We start from the raw sequence: 13,142 nt of genomic DNA, 5'->3' as shown, positions 1-13,142 counted from the left end.
ATGCAGCCTGTGTGTGTGTGGAGAGAGGAAGAGCAACTGTTGAATTTCTGTCATGTAGAAGTTAAAAGCAAAGTTTCAATAAGCAATACCATAACTGCATTACTTGCTGCTTCAGTGTTAATGCTGGTTGTGATTTTGTGATTGATAGCACGCATTTCCTTGTTCATTAAAAAGTTCTAATTACGGGAATCCCCAAACACTGGTATAAGTACTGCCAACCCACGCATGAAATGAAATGGGAGAAGCCTGTTCCAGTCAGCCCTGAAGTTAAATTTCAGGCATTTTATTCCAAAAGAAAATGAAATGATAGCCAGTTTCATGTCTGGAATGGAAAAGTTATGTTTAGCAGCAACAGCCAGATGTGAGTGACGGTATCTTAATCCTTCATTTTGTTTATCATGATGAAACATTCCCGCAAAGAAGCCAATACATGTAGAAGCATCAGGGCTGTAAACTGAGGCTACACAACTATAGTTCCACTTAAAGAAAAGGTAGAATATTTCTGAAGTTCAGATCTTGAAAAAGTGCCTGAAAAAACAAGTCTTCTTTACTATAGTAAAGTCTTCTTATAATGTCTTCTTTACTATAGAAGGATGCCATATAACTGGCAGGTATCTGTTCACTGATTTTAATTTTACACAGGAAGGAACAGCATCTGATCGAGATCTCCCAGGATATCCAGAGGAAATATAGGCACCTATAATTAAACCAAAGAGCATGTAAAAATCCACTCTTTTCACTGCAGAATGTAAATGAAAGGGCATTCACCTGTCTTTATGCAAAAATGTTTTCAGGATTATGGCTCAATCCAGTGTTGTTCAAGAGGGCTTCCACCTGCGCAGTGAGGCTTCCTTTTGCTTTTCTCCATCCTGCAGCCCTCTTTGTACCCTCAGAGCTACTTCAGACGGTGCCTCCAGCCCTTTGCTCTTCTACTGGGCAAAAACAAGATTTCTCCAGTGGTTTGCATTCCACTTGCAGATGGCCCGTGTCAGAGATATCCACAATGGATTCAAACACATTCAGATGCCTAAGAATTTGGTCTGCAGTATCTGAAGTGGCCTGGCTTTTCCTGAGTCACATGGATCCCATGGTCTGGTCCACCAGTTTATTGCTTTCTCAAATTTTATGCAACTTCAGTGCTAGAAAAATAGGAATTATTTTTAAAAAATGACAATTTTGTCCTTTGGTTAAATTGTGAAAATACAGATTTTGGTGGGGTTTCACATTTTCAGAAGTGTGAATGTTCACTAGTGAGAATGAACACAAGTTTAGGGAATTTTAAAAAAATGTAAGTGAGTGGGTGAAGTGAAGTTAAAACAAAACTAGTCATAAAACAGCATCAAGGAGAGGGAGTGGTCGGTTGTTTATTTTCTATTCCACCCAACAGCTGAAGCTCTCTGACTTGCCATAAAGGAAAGAATGACTCTTGGTTGAAAGCAAGACCAGGATATGGGAACACATATTACGTTGCTAAAGTAAACCATATTTTACCCATGATGGCCCCATAATATTTACTCACAGTTTTCCTTCTTCGACTTGGTTAAGTACTGCATCTGAATGCCTAAATCACAGCTAAGGATTGGTTGCAAATAAAAATATGAAACTAGGTCTTCAAACTGGACAGCAAGCCATGATTTGTATTGTTACATTTGCATTGAGCAAACTATGGTTAAAGCCACTGGAGAGCTAGTGCCAAATGTTGCATTGGGAATCCAGGAGTTCTGGGTTCTAGTCCCCACTTACCCAACTAGCTCACTGCTGACTTTGGGTCAGTCATTTGCTTTCAGCCCAACCCGCCTCACAGGATTGTTGTTGTGAGGATAAAATTGAGCTATGTAAGCTGCTTTGAGTTCCTCACAAAAGGAAAAAGCAGATACAAGTCCAGTAAAGTGGTGGTGGTGGTGGTGATGCAGTTGTCCAGTTCCCAGCCTCTCTGACGGTAGGATAACAAGCAGATCTAAGTGATGTATCCCTACAAAGACTTTGCTGGGATGAGGCCACGTAAGTCAACAAGACAAACCATTGGCCTTCGGCAAGAGAGTTATAACCTACAATGTGTCTACTGCTCCACAGGAGAGACGGAAACTCCAGCTTGTTTCTTTAGGATAATGAGAGAGAGAAAGAGACTGTGGTTGGAAGAATATGGCAAAAAACTGGGTCCCATGTTTCAGCTTGGTATAAGATCTCAAAAGCTTGATGACTGTGGAGTTCAACACATGGTTTTTGCTAGGTCATATTAATCATAGCACTTTTTATATCGGCTTTCCCCTCCTGAGCATGCCTCTCTGCATTATGTGGGAGCATAACATAGACTGTACATGCAGAAAAGAACCTGTGTTCGTACAACACACACCTTAGAAGGCCCTTACCTACTTTCACGGAGTGTGCAGAGGCCCAGTGAGCAGGCACAGTTCCCTCCATATGGTCAGTATTGACATAGTGGAAATGAGTGAACAGGGCTTGTGTGTGTGCCAAGGCGAAGGCAGCCAGAAATCAGAATGAAGGCCTGTAAGCAGCCGCTGATGCACAAACATAAACTGAGGAACAGAAGCCACATGAAAGAACAGCCTGCGAAAGAGGCTTTCCATGAAGTTTGTCGGACGCTGTTACTGAGCTCCAAATGGTAGGCAAAAGGGAAAATAAGCTATTTCAAGGAGTCAGTGAGATTTCGCTTCTGTTTTTAACGTATAGATCATAAATGGTTAACACGTGGCTTAGGCAGCATTTATCTTTTTTCTACCTGGCCTTACTGTGTTGCCCTCTGACCATTCTCCTTCTCTCCCAATTAGGACCAGCAATGGACAACGATACACGGAGGCTTGTCGTGAGCTTTACGCTTTGCCTCATGTCCTTTCTGGCTTGTGAGGGAAGTCCACAGAAAGGCAATGCTTCCCAGCTGCACTTCACCTATCCTCTCTATAACACCACAATCTATGAAAATTCACCTCCCAAAACCTATGTGGAGAGCTACGTCAAAATGGGCATTTATATCACAGACCCAGCATGGGACGTCAAATACAGAATTGCTTCTGGAGACACCAGTGGCCTGTTCAAAGCTGAGGAGTATATTGTTGGAGATTTCTGCTTTTTGAGGATTAGAACTAGAAGTGGTAATACAGATCGACTGAACAGGGAGTTCAGAGACAAGTACATGCTAATAATCCAAGCCATGGAGAAGACCTTTTCCTACGAGGCTTGGACCAAAGTACTGATCCACATCCTTGACAGAAATGACTTGAAGCCTCTGTTCTCGCCCCCTTCTTATAAAGTGACCGTTCAAGAAGACACGCCCCCTAAAACCGTGATTGGTGTGGTCAGTGCCACAGATGCAGACATTGGCCAGAATTCAGGGTTCTATTACGCATTAAACACACGGTCACCGTTGTTTACAATTCACCCCACCAGTGGGGTAGTGATGAATGCTGTGAGACTGAATGCCACCCACAGAGGGGAGCACCGCTTGAAAGTCTTGGCTGTGGACAGAATGAGGAAGATCTCTGAAGGAAATGGCTTTGGCAACCTGGCCAGTCTCACAGTCCAAGTGGAACCCTCTCTCAGGAAGCCCCCTGTGATTTCTTCGGTGGCAGTGAGGTCGTTAGCGTCTTCTGAGGATCTCCTCTATGCTACCCTGCGTGTGGAAGAAGACGGCTCAGGAGCTGGGGTCGAGTCAGTTGACATTGTGGGTGGAGACCCAAGAAAGCATTTCAAATTGATCAGATCATATGTAGGAAGTAATGAGTTCCTGATAGTGTCAGCCAAAGAGATCAATTGGAACGATAGCCCTCATGGTTTCAATCTCAGCCTGCAGGCTAAGGACAAGAACAAACCACCACTTCTTTCTCCAGTTGTAGTTGTTCAAATACTGCCTTCAAAATACATTTCTGCCAGATTTGAAAAAGATACATATCAAGTGCAGCTCAGTGAATTTGCACCTCCCGGAAGTCACGTTGCTTTGGTTCAAATGATTCCGGCTCTCACAAATCTAAAATACATTCTGAAACCTAGTTCCGACAGCACACGCTTTAAAATCAATGCACAAACTGGTCTGATAACTACAGACAAGTGGATGGATTTCCAGGAACAGTCCCACTTTGAACTGGAAGTTGTGAGCAGTTACAGCCAGCTCTCTGTCAGAGTCATTGTTGACATCGTGGACTGCAACAACCATGCTCCAAGGTTTACCCAGCCTCTGTACCAGGGCAGCGTCGATGAAAATCTGCCTCCTGGCACCAGTATCCTCTCCATAAGGGCTACAGACAGTGACTCCGGGGAGAACGGGCTCATCACCTATACCATAGCCAACCAGAGAGCCGCTCCGTTTGTCATCGATCCGTTTTCAGGCGTCATCTCCACCTCCAAGCTAATGGATTATGAGTTAATGCAGAGGCGGTACCACCTGCGTGTGTGGGCATCAGATTCGGGGTCTCCTTTTCGCCATCAGACGGACGTTGATGTGTCCCTCACACTGAGCAACCTAAATGATAACATTCCCATGTTTGAGAAGATTAACTGCAATGGGACTGTGCCATGGGACTTGCCCGTGGGGCACTCTGTGGTCACAGTGTCGGCCATTGATGTAGATGAGCTGCAGCATGTAAAGTATGAAATCATAGCTGGCAATGAAAGGCAGCTCTTTGAATTGGATTCTGTATCTGGGGTGATTTCTGTTAGAGCTCCTCTCCGAGATCTCTACGCTGGACTACCAACCTTCTACACTCTCAAAATTACTGCTACGGATGGAGACAACTATGCTTTCCCAACATGTGTAAACATCACTGTCGTCAACCAAGATACTCCAGTGTCCTTTCAGTGTGAAGAAACTGGGGTGCTGAATGAGGTGAAGAGGACAATGAGCCACTCCACTGGCTTCCAGTCTACAGAGCAAAACCCAGATGAAGAGTCCTCCTTGAATGTCTATCTTATAAACCGCCATGCACCACAGTTTGATGACTCCTTCCCACGATCGGTTGATGTTGTGGAGACAGTACCAGTCAACTCAAGCATTGCTCAGCTAACAGCAGTGGACCGTGATACTGGCTTCAATGGAAAGATGGTCTATGTAATATCTTCTGGAAATGAGGACAGCTGCTTTTATATTGACACAGAAACAGGTCTCCTTCTAGTATCCTCTCCTTTAGACTATGAAAGAACAACTTTCTATGTACTGAACGTCACAGTATATGACCTTGGCAATCCTCAGCTGTCATCCTGGAAGCTACTCGCAGTAAACATTCTGGATTCAAATGATAATGCACCTACATTTTTGCAAAGCACCTACTTGGTTACTATACCAGAGGATGTAAAAATAGGCACAACAGTCACTGCAGTACAAGCAAATGATGCTGATACAGATGACAATGGGAGAGTGAAATACTCCTTTCTAGCAGCCACTGATAAATTTGCCATCAACAGTATCACTGGAGAAGTAGTAGTGACTGCTTCACTGGACAGAGAATTATGGCCTCACCATGTCCTGAAAATTGAGGCCAGAGACCAACCACAAACAGGCCACGAGCTCTTTGCAATTGCTGATCTGGTTATTTCCTTGGAAGATGTAAATGACAACTCTCCACGTTGCATCCCAGCCTTGAGCAAGCTGAAGGTTCCTGAGGATCTGCCCCTTGGGACGACTCTGCTGTTCCTGGAAGCCTTTGATCCAGATATCAGCTCTGGGGGAGAGCTGAAGTACAGTCTCTTCAGTGATGATGAGAATATGTTTCATCTGAATGAGCTCACGGGAGCGTTGGTCTTGGAAAAGGAACTAGACTACGAGCAGAGGGACTTTTACAATCTGTCTGTGGAGATCAGTGATGGTGGGAAGCCCCGTTCTCTCTCTTCCCTCTGCCATGTTGAGATTGAGGTTTTGGATGTCAATGAAAACTTGCATCCTCCTCGCTTTGATTCATTTGTGTATGAAGGGTCAGTGAAAGAGAACAGCCAAGAGGGAACAGCTGTGATGAGAGTGATAGCTCAAGATGGCGATAAAGGGAAGGATGGTGAAATCCAGTACTTCATCCGAGAGGGAACAGATCTGGGTATCTTCAGTCTTCAAAAGGACACAGGTAATAATGGGGCACCGAGGAAGAGTGGGTCAAATAAAACTAATGGTGTGATCTAAAATGTTGATTTCTCAGTATTTCTCCCCTGTATATTTGTGTTTTATAGGCTACTGAAAAGTTTAACTTACAGAATGAATCTTGCTTCTTTGCAACAAATTAGTTGAGAACAAGCATTGCATGAATGCATGTGTCTCTATAAATTAACAACCATAGGTGCTCAAAATTTGGACTACTAGACACTCACCAAGAGAGGCATATGATTCTCATATGCTCCTAATTTAGATAGGATATTTTCTGCTTAAGAAGCATGGAAAGAATTCATTTATCTACAGCCTTAGAGAGACAATTTAAAGTGCAATATTTTATTGTTTTAATTGAGCTGTAATCATATGCATACTTATGTAGTAATAAACAAAGTGGTACATTTCTGAGTAAACATGCATAGAATTGTTCTGCACCTCACTTATGAAGGTTGTGGGTTTTAAAAAGTATTTTTTCCATGCAACACAGATAGATGGAATTTATTTTTTGAAAGTTCCTTTTGTATACCCAGGATGACAACACCTTGGTTGGATCCACAGTTGTTAGAACAAAGGCCCCAAGTGCAAATTATATTTCTTACAACTGTGTGTGTGTGTGTGTGTGTGTTTGAGAGAGAGAGAGAGAGAGAGAGGATGCTCAAACAATGAAGACAAGGTAAAGCTTAACAGTATATTTTCACTGGTTACAGTCACTAGAATCTAGTGAAGTCCTTCTACCTCTGTCATTGGAACCAGAAGGGTTCCTTCTGCAACCCCTGCATTATGCCCTTAAAATCTGCTTCAGAGAATTTGGGGACCCCCTGGGGACACTTTTGGAGCATGGGGCCATAGGATGCAAAGACAAAGGAGAGCATTCTGTCCAGTCCTTGCACAATGCAGGATTCCATCCTTTATCTTTAAAGTAAACACTGGCACCCTTTTAGTTTAATTTTTAAAAAGGGGATTATGCTTTACATGTAGTTTTTTTCTGGCAACATAATACATAGACTCTTTTTTGTTTCTCTTAGGTATAATCTTTATCACAGGGCCACTTGACAGAGAATCCAGGTCTCATTACTGGCTGACAGTGCTGGCTGTTGATCAAGGATCAGTCCCTCTGTCTTCCGTAGTTGAAATTTACATTGAAGTCACTGACGTAAATGACAATCCGCCCCAGATGTCCCATCCTGTCTATTATTCCTCTGTCATGGAGAATTCACCAGCCAATACCTCCATCCTTCAGGTTGAGGCCACTGATCCAGATTCTGGTTCCCAAGGGAAGCTGACTTTCCATATCATCAATGGAAACCATCTAGGATTGTTTGCCATTAATCCTATCACTGGTAAGGATCCCGTGCTTGCTTTTAAAACCCTCCTTGTGCATATGAGGTGACTCCTGGAATACAGTCTGGTCCATATTGTCCACTGTGTCCAAAGCCTGAATTTCAAATTGTAATTCTTGCTTGTAAAAAATAATTGCAGCTATACCAAAAACCACAAGAAGAAGAGTTTAAATAGCCTAGAGGGAATGAATACTCCTTATTTTGGCTTCTCAGGTCTAAGCAGTTGAAAGATGGAAGAACAAGAGGAAATTAGACTGTTGATATGAATCCTTTAGTGCTGTGCCAGCACAGTTTCCATTAAGAGGAGTAGGTTGTGACCTGGTATGGATTTTAGACTGTTGAGAACTTGTGAATGTAAATACAGTGAGTGGTGCTTGCCTGGATCATGTGTCTGTGGAACCCGGGTGTTAAATATTCTGACTATGGTGGTAAGTCCCGTTGAACACAGAGGCTGGGTTTGGACAGCACGGCTTCTAACCATCCCTGTGAGCCTCCTGGAACTTGTTCCAGCCACTGGATCACATCCGTGCCTCTTCACATAGAAGATTTGCCATCAAAAAGCGTGTCTTGGGACATTCAGAGCAATTTAAAAAACTGTAGTTGTTACAGTATGAGCTGAAAGGGCACTGTAGAAGCTTGAGCTCCTAATTCATATTCAGTCCAAGTAGCTATCTGTGCTATTTAAATTCCCCTTGCTTCTCAGTTTCTATAAGTCTGAGGTTTATTTATTGCTTCCCTTGTTTTTGTCAGTGTTAGCAAAGAAGGTATCAACTTAGCCTTTTTCTGTCTTTTGTGTCCATTATGTCTGTGTCATCGCTAGCTTAGGTAACAGATCCTTCCAGATTTTTTTAATCTTCCTGGTGTTTAATGTAAACTGTCTCTCGGTGTTAGTAGACTGGTACTGGGCCCATCTTAAAGCAGAGAGTCCTACTCTGAGGTTGTAATCCTGCACATGCCGATGTCTCATTTAACACAGTCTCTGAGTTCACCCAATATGATACCCATGCTCAGGTGCTGAGGGTGGGTTGAGTGGGAGCTGTCATTGAAACATGGGTTAATGTGTGGTCTGAAGCCAGCCACACTAATGAACAGTGGTTTATGAATCACAAACAACCCACAATTTGCAGCCCAGCAGCAAATCATGAGTTCTCTTAATGACTTGCTATCAGTTATCAGCTCAGCCTGTGCAACTTACTTCTTTGTAGACATGTGCACGATCCCACTTCAAGTGGTACAGTAGAATAGGAAGTGCTGTGCTTCATGCAGTGTGAATTTAGACTGTAATCTTATATACGCCTACCTGTCCCATCGATCTCCAGAGAGCTCACTTCCCAGGAGACATGAATAAGATTGCACTGTAATTAACTAACTGTTGGGCTGCAATAGGTGCGTATTAGGGACACAGCTCAGGTATATTGGTACTAGTTTTGAATTTTTGGGTCTAGCTGACACAGGAGGGGTGTGAATGCACCTTGCTGACTTCAGAAGGTGAAATGTGCTTCAGTGTTGATCCTTTTACAGCAACTAAATAAAGGCATAGATATTCCGGCGCAAACTATACTACCACTGGTGATCAGTGCTCAGCGTAACTGGGGACATGCCATATAGAGTGCCCCTGATGGCATTTAAATTATTGCTTATAATGTGCTCTTCCTTCCTGATGGAAACTGAAAGAGATTCTCTCTCTCTCTGTCTCTCTCTCTCTCTCTCTCTCTCTCTCTCTCTCTCTCTGTCTCTCTCTCTCTCTCTCTCTCACACACACACACACACACACACACACACACACACACACACACAGTGCATCCCCGCTAAGAAAAGGGGTGGGCAGTGTGGCCCTCATGCCAGCCAAGGATGGCAGTTTGGGTTTCGGGGGCCAGCTGGGCTAGCCTCCCTTATATGAGACACTGGCAACTGAAGAGGAGGGGCTTCCTTCCTCAATCAGTGTTATGGCTATAGGGTTTCTGGGATGCCAGAGCTGGGATATCCCATCCGGTTACACACATCCTTGAAAACGCTCAGCTGTTTTCCCTAAAGAAGTGTGCCAGGCTTGTGAAACAGGCAGCCCACATAGCTGAATGAATCATGTGTGAATCGGTAACGTTACAGTTACATAGTGATGCAACTACCTGCCACTGTCAATGGAATGTGAGAAGATGGCACAGCTGTGTTTTTAACAGAATGATCTTTCACTGGGGAAAGTTCCCCAACCTGCAGTGGGAAAATATGCTCCCAAATTTCACAAGGAGTATTTATGGGCCCAAGAACCCACTGGGGCACATGTTTAAGGAAGGATACACATAAACGGAGCTTCCCTCGTAGATCTTACTGTTGCTGAGCAGGCCAGCCGCTTAAAGGAAAGGAAGAGAGACCTGGGGCATTAGCTGTGGGCACTGGAGCAGTGCAAAATACCAAGGCAACTGTAACTGAGCACCCCTCTGTATATCATGGCAGCTTGCAAGCCTCAAAAGAATGTATCCCAGAATAGGACCAGGGTCCTCCTGGGGCCTATTTTGAAGTAAACAGCTACAAGTTTTCTATCACGTGATAGACTAAGGGATCAATGGAAAACAGGTTTAAAGAGGGCCTGGTATGTTGTTTGTAACATTTGCTGCTCTAAACCTTATAAAAATTAGTAAAGGTTTAACAATTTATTCACGGACCCTGCTCTCAGTAAAAATGCCAGGTTTAGATTTCTGGGCATGTACAGAATGCCTTTCTTTCATCAAGTAACCGCAACCTGTCCCCTGTAGTAGATTCTATCCAGATCAGTCTAATTTGACCCATTCATTTCACCCTAACATTGGAGACAATGCAATTTAGGCTTAAGTAGTAAGGTTTCCAGGGCAGATGGCTAGACTTCCAGGCAATTTTTTGGCCCAAAGCTTTTCTTCCCTCAAGATAAACAGTTTTCTGGGTTTATTTTTAACCATCCTCCTTGGATCCCTTTGCTTGGTTGATATGACAGTGGAAAACACTAAAGATGTATTAATGCTGGGAAGTCCCACTCAACGGACTTCCTGCCTGCTTCTGATTCAAGGATTGGGAGTGGGCTGAATTGGGTTATTTTTCAGCAAACTCTCATCTTTAAGGCACATTAAAAAAAGCACTAAGGAAATGCTACGTAGTTTGATACTGGCAAATGTCAGTTAATATTTGAATTAGAAGATTTGTAACAAGATTAATCAATTCAGTGGAGAATATTAGATGATACTGAACTAAAGGGTTTTGTTGCTGCAGAAGGATTTGATATTCTAACCTTTACTCCTGCAGCAAGTTCCTACATGCTTGGGTTGTTCCAAATCTAAATCCACTGTCTTTTATTACCAAATCTTACATTTGTGGATTTAAATCTTTGAATTAGGAATTAAAGACACAAACCTAAGAGATGCTTCTATAGGAGCCACCGTAGCTCAGATCGTCAGCCTACTAATAATATTCTCTCTCCATGTGGGATATACTTCTGTGTACGGATACGAAGGTTAAGGTTTTGAAATAGAAACAGAGCAAGTCAGAATGGGCCTTCTGGGCCATCTTGTCTGACCCCTGACTCCACTCATGTATCCCCAGCATGTGGTTGTCCAATCTTTCCTTGAATTCCCTCACTGATGGGGCCTCAACCACCTCCCGAGGAAGCCCATTCCATGCCCTCGGGGTCCTAACTGTCAGGAAGTACTTCCTGGCATCCAAACTGAACCTTGGTTCCCTGAGCTTTGCTCCGTTGGAGCGCATCCTGCCCTCCTCTGCAGGGGAGAACAGGTCTCTACCCACCTCCGTGTGACACCTCCTCACATACTTGTATGTCACCAGCAGATCCCCTCGAAGTCTCCTCTTCTCCTGGTTGAAAAGACTCAGTTCCCTCAATCTCTCCTCATATGCTATCCCTTCCAACTTGGCTACCAGTCTTGCGACCCTGTGCTGAACTGATTCTAACCTAGCTATGTCTCTCCTATAATGCGGAGCCCAGAACTGGATGCAGTGCTCCAGTTGTGGGCACACTAGACCATGTAGAGTGGTATGAACACCTCCCTAATCAGGAAGCCATGCTTCTGGTTATGCATCCAAGGGTGGCATTTGCCTTCTTAACCACCATGTCACACTGCTGGCTCATGTTCAGCCTCTGTGGACAAGTATACTGTTAAAGAAACATAGTTTCATAGTTAAATGCTTTTAGCAAAAGTTTGTGCTATTTATACAACCTCAAGAAAAGCTACAAGTTCTTATGAAAAGAGATGTAACTTTTTAATATCATCACAGTGACCCAGATTGCACATTAACTGGATCACTAAGACTAACCCATATTTTATTTAATCAATGGGTTCTTGAATTCTGGGATGTTGTGATAATCAGATGCAGCTCCACTAACAAACCATGGTTTGTTAATGACAAACAACCCAGAAAAGAACTTGTGATTTGTTGTTGGATTGTAAATTCTGGGTTGTTTGATCCATGGGTTGTTCATGAGTTGTTTTATCAGACTACAGCAGCTGCTTTGAAAAAGGAAAACTCCATATTAGGCATAATTGGGAAAGGAATTAAAAATAAAACTGCTAAGATCACACTCCCCTTATAAAAATCTGTTGTGCAACCACACTTAGACTATTGTGCACAGTTCTAATCAGCACACTTGGAATTCTACATTGTAGAGTTGGGAACAGTGCAGAGACGTGCAGCTGGAATGGTAGAGGGGTTGCAGCAACTCCCCTAGGAGGAAAGTTCACAACAGCTAACATTGTTTGGCTTAGAAAAACAGAGCGCAAGGCAACACATGACAGATCTGTTCAAAATTATGCATAGTGCATTGAAAGTGCAGAGGGAGACCTGTCTGTCCTCTTTCATAATACTAGGACCCAGTGGGGTCATTCCACACAGCTGCTGGGTGGGAGATCCAGAACACATAAGAGGAAGTCCTACTTCACTCAACGCATAGTTAAACTATGGAATTCAGTTTCACTATTTATTTATTTATTTATTTATTTATTTATTTACTTATTTATAACATTTCTATGCTGCACCCATCGCTGAAGCCTTGGGGCGGCTCACAAGGAAAACAAATAAAGCATAGAACAATATTAAAAATGTGGAGTTTTTGGCGATAATACAAAACCATTAAATAAAACACAGATGAACAATTAAAATATCGTTTAACTAAAAAGGTCTTGGCCTGGTGCCGAAAAACAAATAACGACAGCACCAGGTGGACCACTCTGGGGAGCGCATTCCATAGGTGGGGCGCCACCGCAGAGAAGGCCCTCCTCCGGGTACTCACCCTCCTAATATCCCTCACAGAAAGCTCCCGGAGAAGGGCCTCCCCTGCAAAGGCTGGCTCAATGCCTCAGTAGTCTGAGAAACAAAGAGCAATTATTTCAAACATCAATGAGATTTTATGCAGCCTCTTTTTCCTGCCACTCAACTCTACTCTCGTTTTGCCATTGGCTGGCTACTCTCGAGCGTACAATCTTCCGGTGCGCCTTATATGGTAGAACTCTAGTAACTACAATTTTTATTAGTCTTCTCCTCTGTCCCTCAACAGTTTAAAGTTCCCCAAAAGTTGTTAGCTCATCTCTTTTGTCCCTGTGAAAGAATCTGTGTATGTGCCTCATCCTTTCCCTTATCTCCATGGACATACAGATTACACTATGAGATGTTGCGATGGCCACCAATCTGGATGGCTTCAAAGGGGATTGCATACATACCTGGAGGAGAAAGTAAGTGATGGGTAC

At 43.3% G+C, this 13,142-nt stretch overlaps 1 protein-coding gene across 1 annotated transcript in view; it reads left to right on the top strand.

Moving 5' to 3' along the window:
* The first annotated feature begins 1,964 nt into the window (after positions 1 to 1,964).
* FAT2 (FAT atypical cadherin 2) overlaps positions 1,965 to 13,142 on the top strand; it is an 87,213-nt gene continuing 76,035 nt past the window's right edge. The window contains 3 exon segments of the mRNA XM_044454615.1: positions 1,965 to 2,001; positions 2,790 to 6,062; positions 7,108 to 7,422. Of these exon segments, the coding sequence (XP_044310550.1) occupies positions 1,965 to 2,001; positions 2,790 to 6,062; positions 7,108 to 7,422 (3,625 nt within the window).

This window comes from Varanus komodoensis, unplaced genomic scaffold (assembly GCF_004798865.1).
Source record: "Varanus komodoensis strain SLA01 unplaced genomic scaffold, ASM479886v1 scaffold7_3, whole genome shotgun sequence".
Lineage (NCBI taxonomy): Eukaryota > Metazoa > Chordata > Lepidosauria > Squamata > Varanidae > Varanus > Varanus komodoensis.
The sequence above is the reverse complement of the archived record's forward strand: the minus strand, read 5'-3'. Positions and strand labels throughout refer to the sequence as shown.